Below are 21702 nucleotides of genomic sequence, written 5' to 3' on the forward strand. Positions count from 1 at the left end.
TTGCTGTGGGGTAGCCTGTGGCAAAAAGGTCGATTTCCCAGCAGTAGCTGTGGAAACGAGGTCTGAAAGACCTTCCCCAAAAAGTTCCACACCTTTATAGGGTAAAACTTCCATGTGCCGCTTGGAGTCGGCATCACCTGACCATTGCCTAGTCCATAACCCCCGTCTGGCGGCAATGGACATAGCGCTTATTTTTGATGCCAGCCGGCAAATATCCCTCTGTGCATCACGCATGTATAAGACCGCGTCTTTAATATGGTCAATCGTTAGCAAAATATTGTCCCTATCCATGGTATCAATGTTTTCCGACAGGGAGTCTGACCACGCAGCAGCAGCACTGCACATCCAAGCTGATGCAATAGCGGGTCTCAATATAATGCCCGTGTGTGTGTATATAGCTTTTAGGGTACTTTCCTGCTTTCTGTCAGCAGGTTCTTTTAGGGCGGCCGTATCCGGAGACGGTAGTGCCACCTTCTTTGATAAGCGTGTCAGCGCTTTATCTACCCTAGGGGGAGTTTCCCAGCGTGACCTATCCTCTGGCGGGAAAGGGTACGCAGCCATTAACCGTTTAGAAATGATCAATTTCTTATCTGGGGAAGACCACGCTTCCTCACACACCTCATTTAATTCGTCAGATGCAGGAAAAACTACTGGTAGTTTTTTCTCACCAAACATAATACCCTTTTTTGTGGTACCTGGGGTATCATCAGAAATGTGTAATACATTTTTCATAGCCTCAATCATATAACGGGTGGATCTATTGGAGGGTACACTCGTCTCATCATCGTCGACACTGGAGTCTGTATCCGTGTCGACATCTGTATCTGTCATTTGAGGTAGCGGGCGTTTTATAGCCCCTGATGACATTTGAGACGCTTGGACAGGCACAAGCTGAGTAGCCGGCTGTCCTATGTCGTCAAACCTTTTATGTAAGGAGCTGACCCTGTCACGTAATTCCTTCCATAAGTCCATCCACACTGGTGTCGACCCCGCAGGGGTCCGCCTCCACATCATTATCCTCATCATACATGTCGACACAGCAGTACCGACACACAGCAGACACACAGGGAATGCTCTTACAGAGGACAGGACCCCACAAAGCCTTTTGGGGAGACAGAGGGAGAGTATGCCAGCACACACCAGGGCGCTATATAACACAGGGATATCACTATACAGAGTGTTTTCCCCTATAGCTGCCTATATATTATATATATATATATATATATATATACACTGCGCCTAAATTGTGCCCCCCCTCTCTTTTTTACCCTTTCTGTAGTGCAGGACTGCAGGGGAGAGCCAGGGAGCTTCCTTCCAGCAAAGCTGTGAGGGAATAATGGCGCCAGTGTGCTGAGGGAGTTGGCTCCGCCCCTTTTTCGGCGGGCTTTCTCCCGCTATTTTATCGTTTCTGGCAGGGGTTAATATACACCTATATAGCCTCTGGGGCTATATATGGTGTTAGTTTTGCCAGCCAAGGTGTTATTATTGCTGCTCAGGGCGCCCCCCCCCCAGCGCCCTGCACCCATCAGTGACCGCAGTGTGTGGTGTGCATGAGGAGCAATGGCGCACAGCTGCAGTGCTGTGCGCTACCTTGGAGAAGACAGAAGTCTTCAGACGCCGATTTTCCGGACCACCTTCTTGTTTCTGGCTCTGTAAGGGGGACGGCGGCGCGGCTCCGGGAACGGACGACGAGGTCGGGTCCTGTGTTCGATCCCTCTGGAGCTAATGGTGTCCAGTAGCCTAAGAAGCCCAAGCTACCACCACTTAGGTAGGTTCGCTTCTTCTCCCCTTAGTCCCTCGTTGCAGTGAGCCTGTTGCCAGCAGGTCTCACTGAAAATAAAAAACCTAAACTATACTTTCTTCTAGGAGCTCAGGAGAGCCCCTAGTGTGCATCCAGCTCAGCCGGGCACAGAAATCTAACTGAGGCTTGGAGGAGGGTCATAGGGGGAGGAGCCAGTGCACACCAGATAGTCCTAAATCTTTCTTTAGATGTGCCCAGTCTCCTGCGGAGCCGTCTATTCCCCATGGTCCTTACGGAGTCCCCAGCATCCACTAGGACGTCAGAGAAATATATATATATATATATATATATATATATATATATCTATAGCTATATCAGACAGTTATACTGTCTGTAAACTGTGCACCAATATCGGCCCTCCCCCTCTACACCCGGTACCAGTGATCCTGTGGAGAGCTGTATGAGGCTGCTACTGCTTATGCAGAGGAAGGAGCCAAAATGCCGCTGAGCCCGCTCTGATGTAGCTCCGCCCCCGTAATGGCGCCGGAGCTACTAATAATGTTTATACTGGCTGTGTCTCCCTCGCACACCATTTGTAGCCGCACATAAATGTTTGGTACAATAACGCCAGCCAGTCTCACGCAGGGCCTCCAGCGGGTCCCTCCCCAGGAGGTACCCATGCGCCTCACTCACGCCTTTGCCGCACAATGTACCTGGGGACTCCCCATAGCGAGGCCCCCGGTTTGTACTCACCACCGACGATCACCTTCAGGCTTTGTTAGGGGTGTGCGGCATGCTGCGGCTGCGACAGCTAAGGCGTAGTGCAGCGGCTCTGCACCTCACGAGGCAGGTGACCGCCCGCCACCCCCCCCTCCTAACTCCCACGGCGCAGGTATGCTGTTGCCCAAACAGCATTGCGAAGGAAATAAAAGTTTAAAAGAAACTGAAGAAAAACTCTGGAGCTTGCAGAGTGTGCATCCTCTCCTGAGGGCACTTTTTCCTTAACTGTCTGTGGGAGTGGGCAGAGGGGAGGAGCCAGCACACCCAGCTGAAGAAATGTAAAGTGCACTGGCTCCTTTGGACCCGTCTATACCCCATCGCACTAATCTGTCCCCAATATCCCTTGTGGATGCAAGAGAAACAAAAAAAAGGAACAGATACAGCTGCCTCCAAAGTTTGGTGGGGTTTCTCTCACCTGACTTCAAGATAATGCATTAGCTGCCATCTATCACTACACTCTAGACTGGATAGGTGGCTCAGGCAACTTTATTAATACTTTCATTGAACAGAACTTCAGTCCATGCATTAACCTAGTTTATTTGCTACACTTGTCTCCCTCTAGTTTCCCACTTGCCCTTACGGATAATCTCTTACTCCACATGACATGTATGGCGGAAGCCCAGGAAAAGACTACAGCTTTAGGTGTCCTACTCCCTTTCCTTAAGCTTAACCCATTGTTAAACCGTTGTTTCCAAGACGGTAATACCTGTTGTGCAGCGTGGGCTTGGCATCGCCAGGGATTGCCTTACGTTCATTAGTTTTTGGATCATGGTTGCCCTTTGGTACTCACTGTCTCAATTCAAGAAGAAATTCCTTTGATTAACCCTTCCCATGTTCAATTATTTTCAAATGGGCAGCTTTGTCAACAGATTTTAACCCATTTATCCTCTTTGGACAAAGTATCTCCAATAGATGGAGGCTTGCGTCAGACTACTGGGACCACATTCCACTTTTTTTATTTCTACACATATATGACGGAAACTAGGGGGTCTATTTACTAAGCCTTGGATGGAGAGAAAGTGCAAAGAGATGAATCAGCTCATAACTGTCATGTCATAGGATGGGTTTGAAAAGTGAAAGTTAGGAGCTGTTTGGCTGGTACTTGGCTGGATCTTCTGTGCAAGAGTTCTAGTTGGCTGTTCAGACTTACATAACACGGGACCGCTGTATCTTTTTCACCTTCGAATGGAATGGGCATTATGGGACCTCCTTCTCATCCATACGGCATTCCAAACTAAAAGCTGTGCAGTACCCCATACCAGGGGCATTGCACAGATTTTAGCTAGGATTACAACAGCAGCTAAATAAAAAACATAAAAAATCTTATCTCAGTGGATAGGTAGGTACACCATTTCCCTGACGCTCCCTCGTTTGACATTTCTTTATCAGATGGATTGGATGAAGTGTTCCCTAGAAAAGAGAGCAGCGAAATCCTTCTCAATTTGGCACCCGTACTCAGTTGTGTTACCTCCCCCCATGTGAAAGACTTTACTTGACAGGCAGCTTGGCTGACTTCATATAACTATTGGTGTCTTGGGCATGAATTACTGTTCCTAGCAGCCTCTCCCCCTATGTCCTTCTCTCGTCTCCATACATATTATGCTGAATTGTTTAAGGATGTAAGCAATTGTCTCTCCATTGGGCGTTACTTCTCATTATCGGTTTTGTTTTATGTTGCATCTACACACATTTCGTTGTTGTTGGTTGGGGTAATGCTCCGCTATTTGCTTTTCTATTTGTTAATGTTTGTAACCATATTGTATGATTCTGTATTTGACTTTTCCTTTACTGTACTGCATGTTTTTTCAAATAAAAATATTATATAAAAAAATAAGAATTTACTTACCGATAATTCTATTTCTCGTAGTCCGTAGTGGATGCTGGGAACTCCGTAAGGACCATGGGGAATAGCGGCTCCGCAGGAGACTGGGCACAAAAGTAAAGCTTTAGGACTACCTGGTGTGCACTGGCTCCTCCCCCTATGACCCTCCTCCAAGCCTCAGTTAGGATACTGTGCCCGGACGAGCGTACACAATAAGGAAGGATTCATGAATCCCGGGTAAGACTCATACCAGCCACACCAATCACACCGTACAACTTGTGATATGAACCCAGTTAACAGCATGATAATAGAGGAGCCTCTGAATAGATGGCTCACAACAACAATAACCCGATTTAGTTAACAATAACTATGTACAAGTATTGCAGACAATCCGCACTTGGGATGGGCGCCCAGCATCCACTACGGACTACGAGAAATAGAATTATCGGTAAGTAAATTCTTATTTTCTCTGACGTCCTAGTGGATGCTGGGAACTCCGTAAGGACCATGGGGATTATACCAAAGCTCCCAAACGGGCGGGAGAGTGCGGATGACTCTGCAGCACCGAATGAGAGAACTCCAGGTCCTCTTTAGCCAGGGTATCAAATCTGTAGAATTTAGCAAACGTGTTTGCCCCTGACCAAGTAGCTGCTCGGCAAAGTTGTAAAGCCGAGACCCCTCGGGCAGCCGCCCAAGATGAGCCCACTTTCCGTGTGGAATGGGCTTTTACAGATTTTGGCTGTGGCAGGCCTGCCACAGAATGTGCAAGCTGAATTGTACTACAAATCCAACGAGCAATAGTCTGCTTAGAAGCAGGAGCACCCAGCTTGTTGGGTGCATACAGGATAAACAGCGAGTCAGATTTTCTGACTCCAGCCGTCCTGGAAACATATATTTTCAGGGCCCTGACTACGTCCAGCAACTTGGAGTCCTCCAAGTCCCTAGTAGCCGCAGGTACCACAATAGGCTGGTTCAGGTGAAACGCTGAAACCACCTTAGGGAGAAATTGAGGACGAGTCCTCAATTCTGCCCTGTCCGTATGAAAAATCAGGTAAGGGCTTTTATAGGATAAAGCCGCCAATTCTGACACACGCCTGGCCGAAGCCAAGGCCAACAGCATTACCACTTTCCATGTGAGATATTTTAAGTCCACAGTGGTGAGTGGTTCAAACCAATGTGATTTTAGGAACCCCAAAACTACATTGAGATCCCAAGGTGCCACTGGAGGCACAAAAGGAGGCTGTATATGCAGTACCCCCTTGACAAACGTCTGAACTTCAGGAACTGAAGCCAGTTCTTTCTGGAAGAAAATCGACAGGGCCGAAATTTGAACCTTAATGGACCCCAATTTTAGGCCCATAGACACTCCTGTTTGCAGGAAATGCAGGAATCGACCCAGTTGAAATTCCTCTGTAGGGGCCTTCCTGGCCTCGCACCATGCAACATATTTACGCCAAATGCGATGATAATGCTTTGCGGTTACATCCTTTCTGGCTTTAATCAAAGTAGGGATGACTTCATCTGGAATGCCTTTTTCCTTCAGGATCCGGCGTTCAACCGCCATGCCGTCAAACGCAGCCGCGGTAAGTCTTGGAACAGGCAGGGTCCTTGCTGGAGCAGGTCCCTTCTTAGAGGTAGAGGCCACGGGTCCTCTGTGAGCATCTCTTGAAGTTCCGGGTACCAAGTCCTTCTTGGCCAATCCGGAGCCACGAGTATAGTTCTTACTCCTCTCCGTCTTATAATTCTCAGTACCTTGGGTATGAGAGGCAGAGGAGGGAACACATACACCGACTGGTACACCCACGGTGTTACCAGAGCGTCCACAGCTATTGCTTGAGGGTCCCTTGACCTGGCGCAATACCTGTCCAGTTTTTGTTGAGGCGGGACGCCATCATGTCCACCTTTGGTTTTTCCCAACGGTTCACAATCATGTGGAAGACTTCTGGGTGAAGTCCCCACTCTCCCGGGTGGAGGTCGTGCCTGCTGAGGAAGTCTGCTTCCCAGTTGTCCACTCCCGGAATGAACACTGCTGACAGTGCTATCACATGATTTTCCGCCCAGCGAAGAATCCTTGCAGCTTCTGCCATTGCCCTCCTGCTTCTTGTGCCGCCCTGTCTGTTTACGTGGGCGACTGCCGTGATGTTGTCCGACTGGATCAGCACCGGCTGACCTTGAAGCAGCGGTCTTGCTAGGCTTAGAGCATTGTAAATGGCCCTTAGCTCCAGGATATTTATGTGAAGTGATGTCTCCAGGCTTGACCACAAGCCCTGGAAATTCCTTCCCTGTGTGACTGCTCCCCAGCCTCGCAGGCTGGCATCCGTGGTCACCAGGACCCAGTCCTGAATGCCGAATCTGCGGCCCTCTAGAAGATGAGCACTCTGTAACCACCACAGGAGAGACACCCTTGTCTTTGGTGACAGGGTTATCCGCTGATGCATCTGAAGATGCGATCCGGACCATTTGTCCAGCAGGTCCCACTGGAAAGTTCTTGCGTGGAATCTGCCGAATGGGATTGCTTCGTAGGAAGCCACCATTTTTCCCAGGACCCTTGTGCATTGATGCACTGAGACTTGGCCTGGTTTTAGGAGGTTTCTGACTAGCTCGGATAACTCCCTGGCTTTCTCCTCCGGGAGAAACACCTTTTTCTGGACTGTGTCCAGGATCATCCCTAGGAATAGAAGACGCGTCGTCGGGATCAGCTGCGATTTTGGAATATTGAGAATCCAACCGTGCTGCCGCAACACTACCTGAGATAGTGCTACCCCGACTTCCAACTGTTCCCTGGATCTTGCCCTTATCGGGAGATCGTCCAAGTAAGGGACAACTAAAACTCCCTTCCTTCGAAGGAGTATCATCATTTCGGCCATTACTTTGGTAAAGACCCGGGGTGCCGTGGACAATCCAAACGGCAGCGTCTGAAACTGATAGTGACAGTTCTGTACCACAAACCTATGGTACCCTTGGTGAGAAGGGTAAATTGGGACATGGAGGTAAGCATCCTTGATGTCCAGAGACACCATATAATCCCCTTCTTCCAGGTTCGCAATCACCGCTCTGAGTGACTCCATCTTGAATTTGAACCTCTGTATGTAAGTGTTCAAGGATTTTAGATTTAAAATAGGTCTCACCGAGCCGTCCGGCTTCGGTACCACAAACAGCGTGGAATAATACCCCTTTCCCTGTTGCAGGAGGGGTACCTTGATTATCACCTGCTGGGAATACAGCTTGTGAATGGCTTCCAATACCGCCTCCCTGTCGGAGGGAGACGTCGGTAAAGCAGACTTTAGGAAACGGCGAGGGGGAGACGTCTCGAATTCCAATTTGTACCCCTGAGATACCACCTGAAGGATCCAGGGGTCCACTTGTGAGTGAGCCCACTGCGCGCTGAAATTCTTGAGACGGGCCCCCACCGTGCCTGAGTCCGCTTGTAAAGCCCCAGCGTCATGCTGAGGACTTGGCAGAGGCGGGAGAGGGCTTCTGTTCCTGGGAACTGGCTGTTTGCTGCAGCCTTTTTCCTCTCCCCCTGCCACAGGGCAGAAATGAGGAGCCTTTTGCTCGCTTGCCCTTATGGGGCCGAAAGGATTGCGCCTGATAATACGGCGTCTTCTTATGTTGAGAGGCTACCTGGGGTAAAATTTTGGATTTCCCAGCAGTTGCCGTGGCTACCAGGTCTGATAGACCTACCCCAAATAACTACTCCCCTTTATAAGGCAATACTTCCATATGCCTTTTGGAATCCGCATCACCTGACCACTGCCGCGTCCATAACCCTCTTCTGGCAGAAATGGACAGCGCACTTACTCTTGATGCCAGTCGGCAGATATCCCTCTGTGCATCACGCATATAAAGAAATGCATCTTTCAAATGCTCTATAGTCAGTAATATACTGTCCCTGTCTAGGGTATCAATATTGTCCGTCAGGGAATCCGACCAAGCCACCCCAGCACTGCACATCCAGGCTGAGGCGATTGCTGGTCGCAGTATAACTCCCGTGTGAGTGTATATACATTTTAGGATATTCTCCTGCTTTCTGTCAGCAGGTTCCTTAAGGGCGGCCGTCTCAGGAGAGGGTAGTGCCACCTGTTTAGACAAGCGTGTGAGCGCTTTATCCACCCTAGGGGGTGTTTCCCAACGTGCCCTATCCTCTGGCGGGAAAGGGTATGATGCCAATAACCTTTTAGGAATTATCAGTTTTTTATCGGGGGAAACCCACGCTTCATCACACACTTCATTTAATTCTTCAGATGCAGGAAAAACTACAGGCAGTTTTTTCTCACCAAACATAATACCCTTTTTAGTGGTACTTGTATTATCAGAAATATGTAAAACATTTTTCATTGCCTCAATCATGTAACGTGTGGCCCTACTGGAAGTCACATTCGTCTCTTCATCGTCGACACTGGAGTCAGTATCCGTGTCGGCATCTGTGTCTGCCATCTGAGGTAACGGGCGTTTTAGAGCCCCTGATGGCCTTTGAGACGCCTGGACAGGCACAAGCTGAGTAGCCGGCTGCCTCATGTCATCAACCGTCTTTTGTAAAGAGCTGACACTGTCACGTAAGTCCTTCCATAAGCCCATCCACTCAGGTGTCGACTCCCTAGGGGGTGACATCTCTATTACAGGCAATTGCTCCGCCTCCACATCATTTTCCTCCTCAAACATGTCGACACAATCGTACCGACACACAGCACACACACAGGGAATGCTCTGATAGAGGACAGGACCCCACTAGCCCTTTGGGGAGACAGAGGGAGAGTATGCCAGCACACACCAGAGCGCTATATATATATATATATATATATATATATAGGGATACCACTATATAAATGTGTTTTCCCCTTATAGCTGCTGATATTATCAAACTGCGCCAATTAGTGCCCCCCCCCTCTCTTTTTTACCCTTTTCTGTAGTGCAGGACTGCAGGGGAGAGTCAGGGAGACGTCCTTCCAGCGGAGCTGTGAGGGAAAATGGCGCCAGTGTGCGGAGGAGATAGGCTCCGCCCCCTTCTCGGCGGACTTTTCTCCCGCGTTTTGCTGTATTCTGGCAGGGGTTAAAATACATCCATATAGCCCTGGGGGTTATATGTGATGTATTTTCGCCAGCCAAGGTGTTTTTATTGCTGCTCAGGGCGCCCCCCCCTAGCGCCCTGCACCCTCAGTGACCGGAGTGTGAAGTGTGCCTGAGGAGCAATGGCGCACAGCTGCAGTGCTGTGCGCTACCTTGTTGAAGACTGATGTCTTCTGCCGCCGATTTTCCGGACCTCTTCTTGCTTCTGGCTCTGTAAGGGGGCCGGCGGCGCGGCTCTGGGACCGGACTCTGAGGCTGGGCCTGTGTTCGGTCCCTCTGGAGCTAATGGTGTCCAGTAGCCTAAGAAGCCCAAGCTGGCTGCAAGCAGGCAGGTTCGCTTCTTCTCCCCTTAGTCCCTCGATGCAGTGAGCCTGTTGCCAGCAGGTCTCACTGAAAATAAGAAACCTAAAACTAACTTTTTCTAAGAAGCTCAGGAGAGCCCCCTAGATTGCACCCTGCTCGGTCGGGCACAAAAATCTAACTGAGGCTTGGAGGAGGGTCATAGGGGGAGGAGCCAGTGCACACTAGGTAGTCCTAAAGCTTTACTTTTGTGCCCAGTCTCCTGCGGAGCCGCTATTCCCCATGGTCCTTACGGAGTTCCCAGCATCCACTAGGACGTCAGAGAAAAGGGTACTTTAGTACACACATAAACTATAGAAAGAGGTTGTACTTTTTTTCTTATTAAACAATCGTGCACACAACCTCATTTACCCATTTATCACTCAATCCAAGGGAAAACTCAATGTCGGCATTCCAGGTGTCTTAACAAGAAAAAAATCCCACTTATGAGGATGCAACTCGTTCCTTTCTTGGACCCCGCTGCTAATGAAAGGTCACTTTATAGTAATGAAATAGGAATGAATGGGGCGGCACTTATTGGTTAATTCACAGCAGTTCCGACATTTACATCCAATAGCAGCTACAAATTAGCCGATGCCATCACACTCCTCAACAGAGATACAAACAAACCATTCATTTGTGCGGCAGAAATGTGTGGAAAATTAAGGCTGCCATAGACTTTTTTATTTCAGAGTTTTGACTACAAAAATGATTAAAATAATTTAAAAAAAAATTCTAATACACCGTATATACTTGAGTATAAGCAGACTTTTTCAGCACTTTTTTTTATGCTGAAAAAGCACCCTCGGCTTATACTCGAGTCAGTGCTTGGGAAGGAGGGACACGGAGGGCACAGCGCGTGCCTCTCCTGTGTCCCTCCTGCATCTCCGGCGGGTCTATTAAATGAAGTACCCGTTCGTGAGCTCCGATTGGCTCACGAACCGGCACTTCATTTAACAGACCCGCCGCTGCCGCCGGAGACGCAGGAGGGACACAGGAGAGGCGCGCGCTGTGCCCTCCGTGTCCCTCCTTCACAAAACAGCGGGGGAGCGGAGAGGGTAAGTTGTACCTGGCACTGGGGGAGCATATTTGGCACTTGGGGGGGGGAAGGGCATATGTGGCACTGAGGGGGCATATCTGGCAGTATGAGGGCATATCTGGCACTGTGGGGGCATATCTGGCACTGTGGGGGCATATCTGGCACTGTGAGGGCATATCTGGCACTGTGAGGGCATATCTGGCACTGTGAGGGCATATCTGGCACTATGAGGGCATATCTGGCACTATGAGGGCATATCTGGCACTGTGGGGGAATATCTGGCAGTATGAGGGCATATCTGGCACTGTGGGGGCATATCTGGCAGCGTGAGGGCATATCTGGCACTGTGGGGGCATACCTGGCACTGTGGGGGCATATCTGGCACTATGAGGGCATATCTGGCACTATGAGGGCTGTGTACGGCTAGAGCTGCATTTCCCACCCTAGGCTTATACTTGAGTCAATAAGTTTTCCCAGGTTTTTGTGGTAAAATTAGGTGCCTCGGCTTATATTCGAGTATATACGGTATATATATTTCTAATATATTCTTTATACTTTTCATATACTTTATATAGACAAAACTTTGGCCTATACGTTACTATGACAGGAAAGGCTCTGCCCCACCCCACCACACTGAAATATATATATACCCATAACCAATACATACACAAAAACAAGGAGAACTGTCAGTGCTCCTTGTTTTTTTATTTTAGAAATTCTTGTTTACATGTTTCAAAAAGACTACTTCGGAATTATCATTTCTATTTACCAACTGGATTTATTTATGGACGCTAAAATTACAATATTGCTGTCCATTGCCGTAAAGGATACAGGACATTCCAGATGCTATTTTGAGAACTTCTAAAGCTTGGATGCAACCCATTATTCCAGGCACTAAAACACATAAAAAGAACAACTATTACATAATTAAAAATATGGAAAATATAAAAGTGATATGACCATATAGTAAACATTTCCATCCCATATAAGTATATTAATTTAAAGTTCACATTATGGTCATGAACCAATTATAAAGGGAAGAACTTACCAATTCCTAGAACTCCTCCATCTGCACAGTTTGTGACTGTTTCAGAGGGTGGTGGGACAGGGAATAAGCACCGGTAACATGGCCCATTTTGATAATTATACACTGTTAACTGGAAAAGAAAAGAAAAATATTTACTGCTTATAAAAGCAAACATATTACTAAATTGAGAAAAGATAGACCAGGTTCTCTACTCAGGTTTTCAAGTAATGGGGACCATACATCAACAGTCAATCGGAAAAGTGTTGTGTTCCGCAGATGATTGTATACAAAGAATTGTCAAAATTCAACATGTTGGAAAGCCTCAATTCGCTGATTCAAACCCAAAGATGATTGGGATCAAAGATTTTTAACATGTTGGATTCTGCAGCTTAGGAAATTGGGCAATTAATGAATGGGCCCCAAATCCTCAATAGATGATGTCCTTGGGTAATTATTGGCTTAAGAGAAACAGATGAATTAAGTAATACATGATTAAGTATACTTGAGTGCTCTAGAAAGACCCAAGCTGTGATAAAAGACAATCCTTCTCATTAGCACAAAGCATAGATAGGCTCTTTGCAAAACTATAAATTGTGGCATATGTTGAGACCCTATTGGCTTCATTACGGAATACAGCCTTGAGAAAGAAGATGAACAATACGGACCTAAAGGGCCCCATACACTTCTGTGACATGTCCGTCTGACATGTCGCAGGCGATCACGCCCGGTAGCCTCCCGGGCAGCAGGATCGCCCAAGTTACATTTTATGCTGTCCTTTTGCATACGATGTATCTTGGACGATCCTGGGCGATCCCAGCCACACCTGCGGGGTCGGACGTGATTGAATGTGCAGCACATTAAATCTGGAGGATCCGATGCTCACGGGAACGCGCATCGGATCAGATCGGAAACCCCTCCAAAATGCCCGATTTCATCCGATATATCGGGCCGAATGCCCGAAATCAGGCATTATCGTCCTAGTGTATGGGGCCCTTACGACTTGCACCTAAATTTGTGACTCAGGGCCTGATTCACGTTTGTTAGCAAAGCAATAAAAGCACACAACTGGGCAAAACCATGCTGCACTGCAGATGGGGCAGATGTAACATGTGCAGAGAGATTTAGATTTAAGTGGGATGTGTTCAAAGTAAAATCTAAATTACTGTGTCTAACATTTGTTTGCTACATTGCAAAAGCAGCCAGTATTTACCCTGCACAGAAAAAATATATAATCCACCCAAATCTGAATCTCTCTGCACATTACATCTGTCCCATATAAAATGCAGCTTGGTTTTGCCCAGTTGTCTGCTTTTTTGCTTTGCTAACAAACCTGAATCAGGTCCTTAGCACGAGAGCAATCCAAATGCCTTTTGGTGCTCATAATTTCATTAAAGGAAGCTGCCAAAAAAGTAGCTCCTAAAACATGATTATCTTGGTTCTAACATTCAGCATTAACATATGGGGCTACATGTAATAGTTTCCAGATTGCCGGAGGTGCAGCACTTTCTTCAGTTTTTTTAAAGCAGAAATCATTTACAACGGAAACCGGGTTGGTTTTCCCTTGTAAATGATTGCCGCTTTAAAAAAACGGGCAGACTCGCAGAAAGTCCCGAACCTCCAGCAACTCGGAGGCTATTACATTTAGCCCTTGACCTTGGAAATCACAATTTTCTGTTCTTACGGGAAATATCTGGTTTTACCCAATCATTAAAAATAAAATGTTTTCTATTTAAATAGATCATTTTGGACCGGGGGTATGTCAGGCTTGTGTTTGTGAATGCACATGAGGATCCATATTTTCTTCTTACAACCTTCAAACAATAAAGTAACTTACTTTGCAATTACAGTAACTGCAGTCTCTACTTTTATTGCATGCATACAAATAATGCATAAAGTTACATTTCAACAAATCATGTTTAACACACATACTTGAGCATCCACTTACCTGGCCTTCCCATCTAAGTGCACTGGCAGATACCAGTGGTTTCCGAGCTGTCACACAAGCATCATTCACCAAATATCTAGTAGGGACATTATCAGAGCAATCTGCTATTACATTATATGTTAAACATTAATTAAGGATAATAGATATGATGGCTGTGTCTCTGTCTAATATTTGCCACTCTGAAGGCCAGTACACACTAGCCGATCATCGCCGACACCGATGTTGGCGGCGGCGGGCAATGGCAAGTGGATACACACTTGCCAATGTCGGCTGGGAAGGCAGCTACGATGGAGGGACCAACGGCCCTGCTGCATCTGCAGCATGGCTGGGACCTCCCTCATCTGCACATGTTCAGACGAGGGAGGGGGTCATTAACGACGCACGTTAAACCTTTTCTGAACAATAATGCTCACAATGGGGGTAATTCAGAGTTGATCGCAGCAGCAAATTTGTTAGCGGTTGGGCAAAACCAAGGGGGTAATTCCAAGTTGATCGCAGCAGGAATTTAGTTAGCAATTGGGCAAAACCATGTGCACTGCAGGGGAGGCAGATATAACATGTGCAGAGAGAGTTAGATTTGGGTGTGGTGTGTTCAATCTGCAATCTAATTTGCAGTGTAAAAATAAAGCAGCCAGTATTTACCCTGCACAGAAATAAAATAACCCACCCAAATCTAACTCTCTGCACATGTTAAATCTGCCTCCCCTGCAGTGCACATGGTTTTGCCCAACTGCTAACTAAATTGGCAGTGTCAGGCAGGATGGCACTTCAAAAAAATTGTCCCCAAACAGCACATGATGCAAAGAAAAACAGATGCGCACCAAGGTCGCTGTGTGACTAAGCTAAGCGACACAAGTGGCCGACACAAACACCTGGCCCATCTAGGAGTGGCACTGCAGTGTCAGGCAGGATGGCACTTCATAAAAATTGTCCCCAAACAGCACATGATGCAAAGAAAAAAAGAGGCGCACCAAGGTCGCTGTGTGACTAAGCTAAGCGACACAAGTGGCCGACACAAACACCTGGCCCATCTAGGAGTGGCACTGCAGTGTCAGGCAGGATGGCACTTCAAAAAAATTGTCCCCAAACAGCACATGATGCAAAGAAAAATTAAAGAAAAAAAGAGGTGCAAGATGGAATTGTCCTTGGGCCCTCCCACCCACCCTTATGTTGTATAAACAGGACATGCACACTTTAACGAACCCATCATTTCAGCGACAGGGTCTGCCACACGACTGTGACTGAAATGACTGGTTGGTTTGGGCCCCCACCAAAAAAAGAAGCAATCAATCTCTCCTTGCACAAACTGGCTCTACAGAGGCAAGATGTCCACCTCATCATCATCCTCCGATTCCTCACCCCTTTCACTGTGTACATCCCCCTCCTCACAGATTATTAATTCGTCCCCACTGGAATCCACCATCTCAGGTCCCTATGTACTTTGTGGAGGCAATTGCTGCTGGTGAATGTCTCCACGGAGGAATTGATTATAATTCATTTTGATGAACATCATCTTCTCCACATTTTCTGGAAGTAACCTCGTACGTCGATTGCTGACAAGGTGAGCGGCTGCACTAAACACTCTTTCGGAGTACACACTGGAGGGAGGGCAACTTAGGTAGAATAAAGCCAGTTTGTGCAAGGGCCTCCAAATTGCCTCTTTTTCCTGCCAGTATACGTACGGACTGTCTGACGTGCCTACTTGGATGCTGTCACTCATATAATCCTCCACCATTCTTTCAATGGTGAGAGAATCATATGAAGTGACAGTAGACGACATGTCAGTAATCGTTGGCAGGTCCTACAGTCCGGACCAGATGTCAGCACTCGCTCCAGACTGCCCTGCCTTTTCCTCGCACCCCCAGTTGCGGGAGAATGTGAAGGAGGAGATGTTGACGGGTCACGTTCCGCTTGACTTTTCTCACCAGCAGGTCTTTGAACCTCTGCAGACTTGTGTCTGCCGGAAAGAGAGATACAACGTAGGTTTTAAATCTAGGATCGAGCACGGTGGCCAAAATTTAGTGCTCTGATTTCAACAGATTGACCACACGTGAATCCTGGTTTAGCGAATTAAGGGCTCCATCCACAAGTCCCACATGCCTAGCGGAATCGCTCTGTTTTAGCTCCTCCTTCAATGTTTCCAGCTTCTTCTGCAAAAGCCTGATGAGGGGAATGACCTGACTCAGGCTGGCAGTGTCTGAACTGACTTCACGTGTGGCAAGTTCAAAGGGTTGGAGAACCTTGCACAACGTTGAAATCATTCTCCACTGCGCTTGAGTCAGGTGCATTCCCCCTCCTTTGCCTATATCGTGGGCTGATGTATAGGCTTGAATGGCCTTTTGCTGCTCCTCCATCCTCTGAAGCATATAGAGGGTTGAATTCCACCTCGTTACCACCTCTTGCTTCAGATAATGGCAGGGCAGGTTCAGGAATGTTTGGTGGTGCTCAAGTCTTCTGTACGCGGTGGCTGAATGCCGAAAGTGGCCCGCAATTCTTCGGGCCACCGACAGCATCTCTTGCACGCCCCTGTCGTTTTTAAAAATAATTCTGCACCACCAAATTCAATGTATGTGCAAAACATGGGACGTGCTGGAATTTGCCCAGATGTAATGCACGCACAGTATTGCTGGCGTTGTCCGATGTCACAAATCCCCAGGAGAGTCCAATTGGGGTAAGCCATTCTGCGATGATCTAAGAGGTTTTCAGCTGTGTGCGTATTCTGGAAAGCGGTGATACAAAGCGTAGCCTGCCTAGGAACGAGTTGGCGTTTGCGAGATGCTGCTACTGGTGCCGCCGCTGCTGTTCTTGCTGCGGGAGGCAATACATCTACCCAGTGGGCTGTCACAGTCATATAGTCCTGAGTCTGCCCTGCTCCACTTGTCCACGTGTCCGTGGTTAAGTGGACATTGGGTACAACTGCATTTTTTAGGACACTGGTGAGTCTTTTTCTGAGGTCTGTGTACATTTTCGGTATCGCCTGCCTAGAGAAATGGAACCTAGATGGTATTTGGTACCGGGGACACAGTACCTCAATCAAGTCTCTAATTGGCTCTGAATTAACGGTGGATACCGGAACCACGTTTCTCACCGCCCAGGCTGCCAAGGCCTGAGTTATCTGCTTTGCAGCAGGATGACTGCTGTGATATTTCATCTTCCTCGCAAAGGACTGTTGGACAGTCAATTGCTTACTGGAAGTAGTACAAGTGGTCTTCCGACTTCCCCTCTGGGATGACGATCGACTCCCAGCAGCTACAACAGCAGCGCCAGCAGCAGTAGGCGTTACACTCAAGGATGCATCGGAGGAATCCCAGGCAGGAGAGGACTCGTCAGACTTGCCAGTGACATGGCCTGCAGGACTATTGGCTTTCCTGGGTAAGGAGGAAATTGACACTGAGGGAGTTGGTGGTGTGGTTTGCAGGAGCTTGGTTACAAGAGGAAGGGATTTAGTGGTCAGTGGACTGCTTCCGCTGTCGCCCAAAGTTTTTGAACTTGTCAATGACTTATGATGAATGCGCTGCAGGTGACGTATAAGGGAGGATGTTCCGAGGAGGTTAACGTCCTTACCCCTACTTATTACAGCTTGACAAAGGCAACACACGGCTTGACACCTGTTGTCCGCATTTGTGTTGAAATAATTCCACACCGAAGAGCTGATTTTTTTTGTATTTTGACCAGGCATGTCAATGGCCATATTCCTCCCACGGACAACAGGTGTCTCCCCGGGTGCCTGGCTTAAACAAACCACCTCACCATCAGAATCCTCCTTGTCAATTTCCTCCCCAGCGCCAGCAACACCCATATCCTCATCCTGGTGTACTTTAACAGTGACATCTTCAATTTGACTATCAGGAACTGGACTGCGGGTGCTCCTTCCAGCACTTGCAGGGGGCGTGCAAATGGTGGAAGGCGCAAGATCTTCCCGTCCAGTGTTGGGAAGGTCAGGCATCGCAACCGACACAATTGGACTCTCCTTGGGTATTTTTGATTTAGAAGAACGCACAGTTCTTTGCTGTGCTTTTGCCAGCTTAAGTCTTTTTATTTTTCTAGCGAGAGGATGAGTGCTTCCATCCTCATGTGAAGCTGAACCACTAGCCTTGAACATAGGCCAGGGCCTCAGCCGTTCCTTGCCACTCCGTGTCGTAAATGGCATATTGGCAAGTTTACGCTTCTCCTCAGACGCTTTTAATTTTGATTTTTGGGTCATTTTACTGAACTTTTGTTTTTTGGATTTTACATGCTCTCTACTATGACATTGGGCATCGGCCTTGGCAGACGACGTTGATGGCATTTCATCGTCTCGGCCATGACTAGTGGCAGCAGCTTCAGCACGAGGTGGAAGTGGATCTTGATCTTTCCCTATTTTAACCTCCACATTTTTGTTCTCCATTTTTTAATGTGTGGAATTATATGCCAGTATTAATAGCAATGGCCTACTACTATATATACTGCGCACAACTGAAATGCACCACAGGTATGGATGGATAGTATACTTGACGACACAGAGGTAGGTACAGCAGTGGCCTTCCGTACTGCTATATATAGTATACTGGTGGTCACTGTGTCAGCAAACTGCAAAACTAAAATGCACCACAGGTATAGAATGTAGATGGATAGTATACTTAATGACGACACAGAGGTAGGTACAGCAGTGGCCTTCCGTACTGCTATATATAGTATACTGGTGGTCACTGTGTCAGCAAACTGCACAACTGAAATGCACCACAGGTATAGAATCTAGATGGATAGTATACTTAATGACGACACAGAGGTAGGTACAGCAGTGGCCTACTGTACCGTAATGCTATATATTATATACTGGTGGTCACTGGTCAGCAAAACTCTGCACTGTACTCCTCCTATATAATATTATACTGGTGGTCCCCAGTCCCCACAATAAAGCAGCACACTGAGCACAGATATGGAGTGTTTTTTAGGCAGACAACGTATACTGGTGGTCACTGTCAGCAAAACTCTGCACTGTACTCCTGCTATAAAATACAGCTGCTCCCCAGGCCCCACAATTAAGCAGTGTGAGCACAGATATATGCAGCACACTGAGCACAGATATGGAGCGTTTTTTTCAGGCAGAGAACGGATAACTGGTGGTCACTGATCAGCAAAACTCTGCACTGTACTCCTCCTATATTATACAGCTGCTCCCCAGCCCTCCCCACAATTAAGCAATAGTGCACAGCACAATCAAGTTCAACAATAACGGAGAGGACGCCAGCCACGTCCTCTCCCTAACATTTCCAATGCACGAGTGAAAATGGCGGCGACGCGCAGCTGCTTATATAGAATCCGAATCTCGCGAGAATCCGACAGCGGGATGATGACGTTCGGGCGCGCTCGGGTTACCCGAGCCATACGGGAGAAACCGAGTATGGCTCGGACCCGTGTAAAAAGGGTGAAGTTCGGGGGGGTTCGGTTTCCGAGAAACCGAACCCGCTCATCACTACTTATATTATGTCGGTATGACATCCCGTTGCTTTCGGGATAGGATGGCAAATCATCGCTACTCCATCCGTTCAGCACTGGCCACTAAAGAGACGGATAAGCCAGTGGCTAAGCACTTTCTAACAATGGGCTACTCAGTCTCAAGCCTGAAGTGTATGCTGATTGACTTTATTCCCATGCCTCTACGCGGTGGTGACCGCGATAAATTGCTGCGTCAGCGTGAATAACGTTGAATATATCAATTGGACACCTTGTTCCCTCGTGGTTTAAATGAACATAATCCGTATAATATTTTTCTTCGTTAGGGGCAGGTAGGGACCCGATTAATTCTAATTTGAGGAATGTATGACATACATTCTACATATTCTCTATTTTCTATTTTTCATTTGTTTTATTTTTTCTATTTTTTGGTTAATTGTTAGGATTAATTTTTGTTATGGTAGTTTACTTGTTGTATCGGGTGCTGCTTTATGGGGGTCAGACTTTGTCTGCCCCGTATGGGCAGTTCCTGGTATTTTTGTAATTATTTGTCTTATGTGGTGTTTGTCTCCAGGCTTTTCCCTTTTATAGGTGAGGCTGCAGCACTTGGCACTTTTGCAGTAACTGCCCAGCTAGACTAATGTTTACATTTATTACATATACTTTTGTGACAAATTGAGCCAGTATTTATTGCTCCCATATATATATATATATACAGTGGCTGGTTACCATGGTGATGCATCTACCAAGTGGGCGGAGTGTGGTTTGCTGAGCGTGTACTGCCTCCCACTTGGTTTGTAACAGAACGATGAGCTCTTTTGACGTGTATTACGTCACTTCCGGTTCCGACCGTCACTTCCGGTTCCGGTCGGGATGCGTTCCACAGTCTGTGGAACGCATGGCACTTCCGGCTGCGGCCGTGTTTTGTTTGTTTCTGAGTCATTTGTGATGTTTTATTTAGTGGTATTAGGATTTGAGTCACATTATAGTATAATCGCCCATATAGGGTATAGGTCCTTGTTAGGATAGTTGTTTATGTGCAGAAATTAGTGCCTTTTGAGGCACTTTCTGTGGCAATTACTGGTTGGGTGTGGCTTGGGCCTGCCTTTGCTATTTAAGGGCAGCCTGTGTGACATATGGTGAATGGTGATGCACTGGACAGTTGTCTTCCTGATGTCCTTGTATGATGTCCTGAAGAAGGTCACGTGATGACCGAAACGTCGACACACCGTCTTTATGTCTCTGTGAGTTATTAATAAATACCTGTTGGAATTTACTGGTGAGTGCCTGCATACCCAAATTTCTATATACTGGCCTATGGGCCTTTGTGGAGCACCCCATCGTTGATCTTATCAAGTCTGGAGTGTGGACTTTACCGTATTTATATATAATATATATATATATATATATATATATATATAGCACGTGGATAGGCTGCACTCATAAGGACTTGAAATTTCAGAAAGAAGACACACTGCGGCAATAGGTGTACACTGTAGAAGTCTACACCTGTTGCAGCAGTGTATCTTCTTGCTTAAATTTCAAGTCCTTATGAGTGCCGCCTATCCATGTTGTTTGTCTTGCATTTACCCGTTTGGAAGGCACCGGGGTAGCTGTACACTTGTGGTGTTAAGTGCATACTTACAGCTGGTCCCGGTGCCTGGTGCAAATACACGTATTCCTCCAAAATAGCACAGCACTCACAGGGACTCGTCTCACCAACAGTTTAATCACGGTGTTCACATCTACATGTTCCGATTGTCGGTGTGTCCTGAGGAAGAGGCAGTAGCCTCGAAACATGTAGATGTGAACACAGTGATTAAACTGTTGGTAAGAAGAGTCCCTGTGAGTGCCGTGCTACTTTGGAGGAATATATATATATATATATATATATATATATATATACATATACATACATACATACATACATACACACATATATATATATATATACATACATACATACACACACACATATATATATATGCACACATACATACATACATACATATATATATATATACATACATACACACACACACATGCATACACATATACACTTGTATTTTGTTTTTGGATCTATAAAGGATATTGCTGAATAAGTTGCAGAGCATTCCCAGGGTTTAGCATCATCTGATATGGAACATAGTCAACTGATGGATTCAACCTGAAACAAAGCAGATATATAAATGAAACATCGTGTTCTTTAATATTTGGTATTATCAAAATTCTTATATCAAGCATGGGATCAAAACCAATGCCAAAAGTTAATGTTTCCTTATCAATTAGTACAACACATTACTGAGTTTAGCATCAAGCTGAAGTTCTGTTTAATGCGTGTTCATCTTTCTTTACAAAAAAAGATACAATTAGTTCAAAGTTTTTCGGTCAACATCGGCACATACTGATAACAAATATAGGGGCAGATGTATTAACCTGGAGAAGGCATAAGGAAGTGATAAACCAGTGATATGTGCAAGGTGATACACTTACCAGCCAATCAGCT

At 46.7% G+C, this 21702-nt stretch overlaps 1 protein-coding gene across 2 annotated transcripts in view; it reads right to left on the reverse strand.

The window, feature by feature from the left end:
• The window catches only part of MOCS3 (molybdenum cofactor synthesis 3), a 279116-nt gene that overhangs the window by 133803 nt on the left and 123611 nt on the right, over positions 1 to 21702 (reverse strand). For both annotated transcript variants that reach the window (XM_063917574.1, XM_063917573.1), the window contains 4 exons: positions 21285 to 21363; positions 13761 to 13874; positions 11837 to 11945; positions 11620 to 11682 (listed from right to left, as the gene is read on the reverse strand). In XM_063917574.1, the coding sequence (XP_063773644.1) occupies positions 11620 to 11682; positions 11837 to 11945; positions 13761 to 13874; positions 21285 to 21363 (365 nt within the window). The remainder of the gene's footprint in view (positions 1 to 11619; positions 11683 to 11836; positions 11946 to 13760; positions 13875 to 21284; positions 21364 to 21702) is intronic.

Source organism: Pseudophryne corroboree, chromosome 4, assembly GCF_028390025.1.
Source record: "Pseudophryne corroboree isolate aPseCor3 chromosome 4, aPseCor3.hap2, whole genome shotgun sequence".
NCBI classification, from domain to species: Eukaryota; Metazoa; Chordata; class Amphibia; order Anura; family Myobatrachidae; genus Pseudophryne; species Pseudophryne corroboree.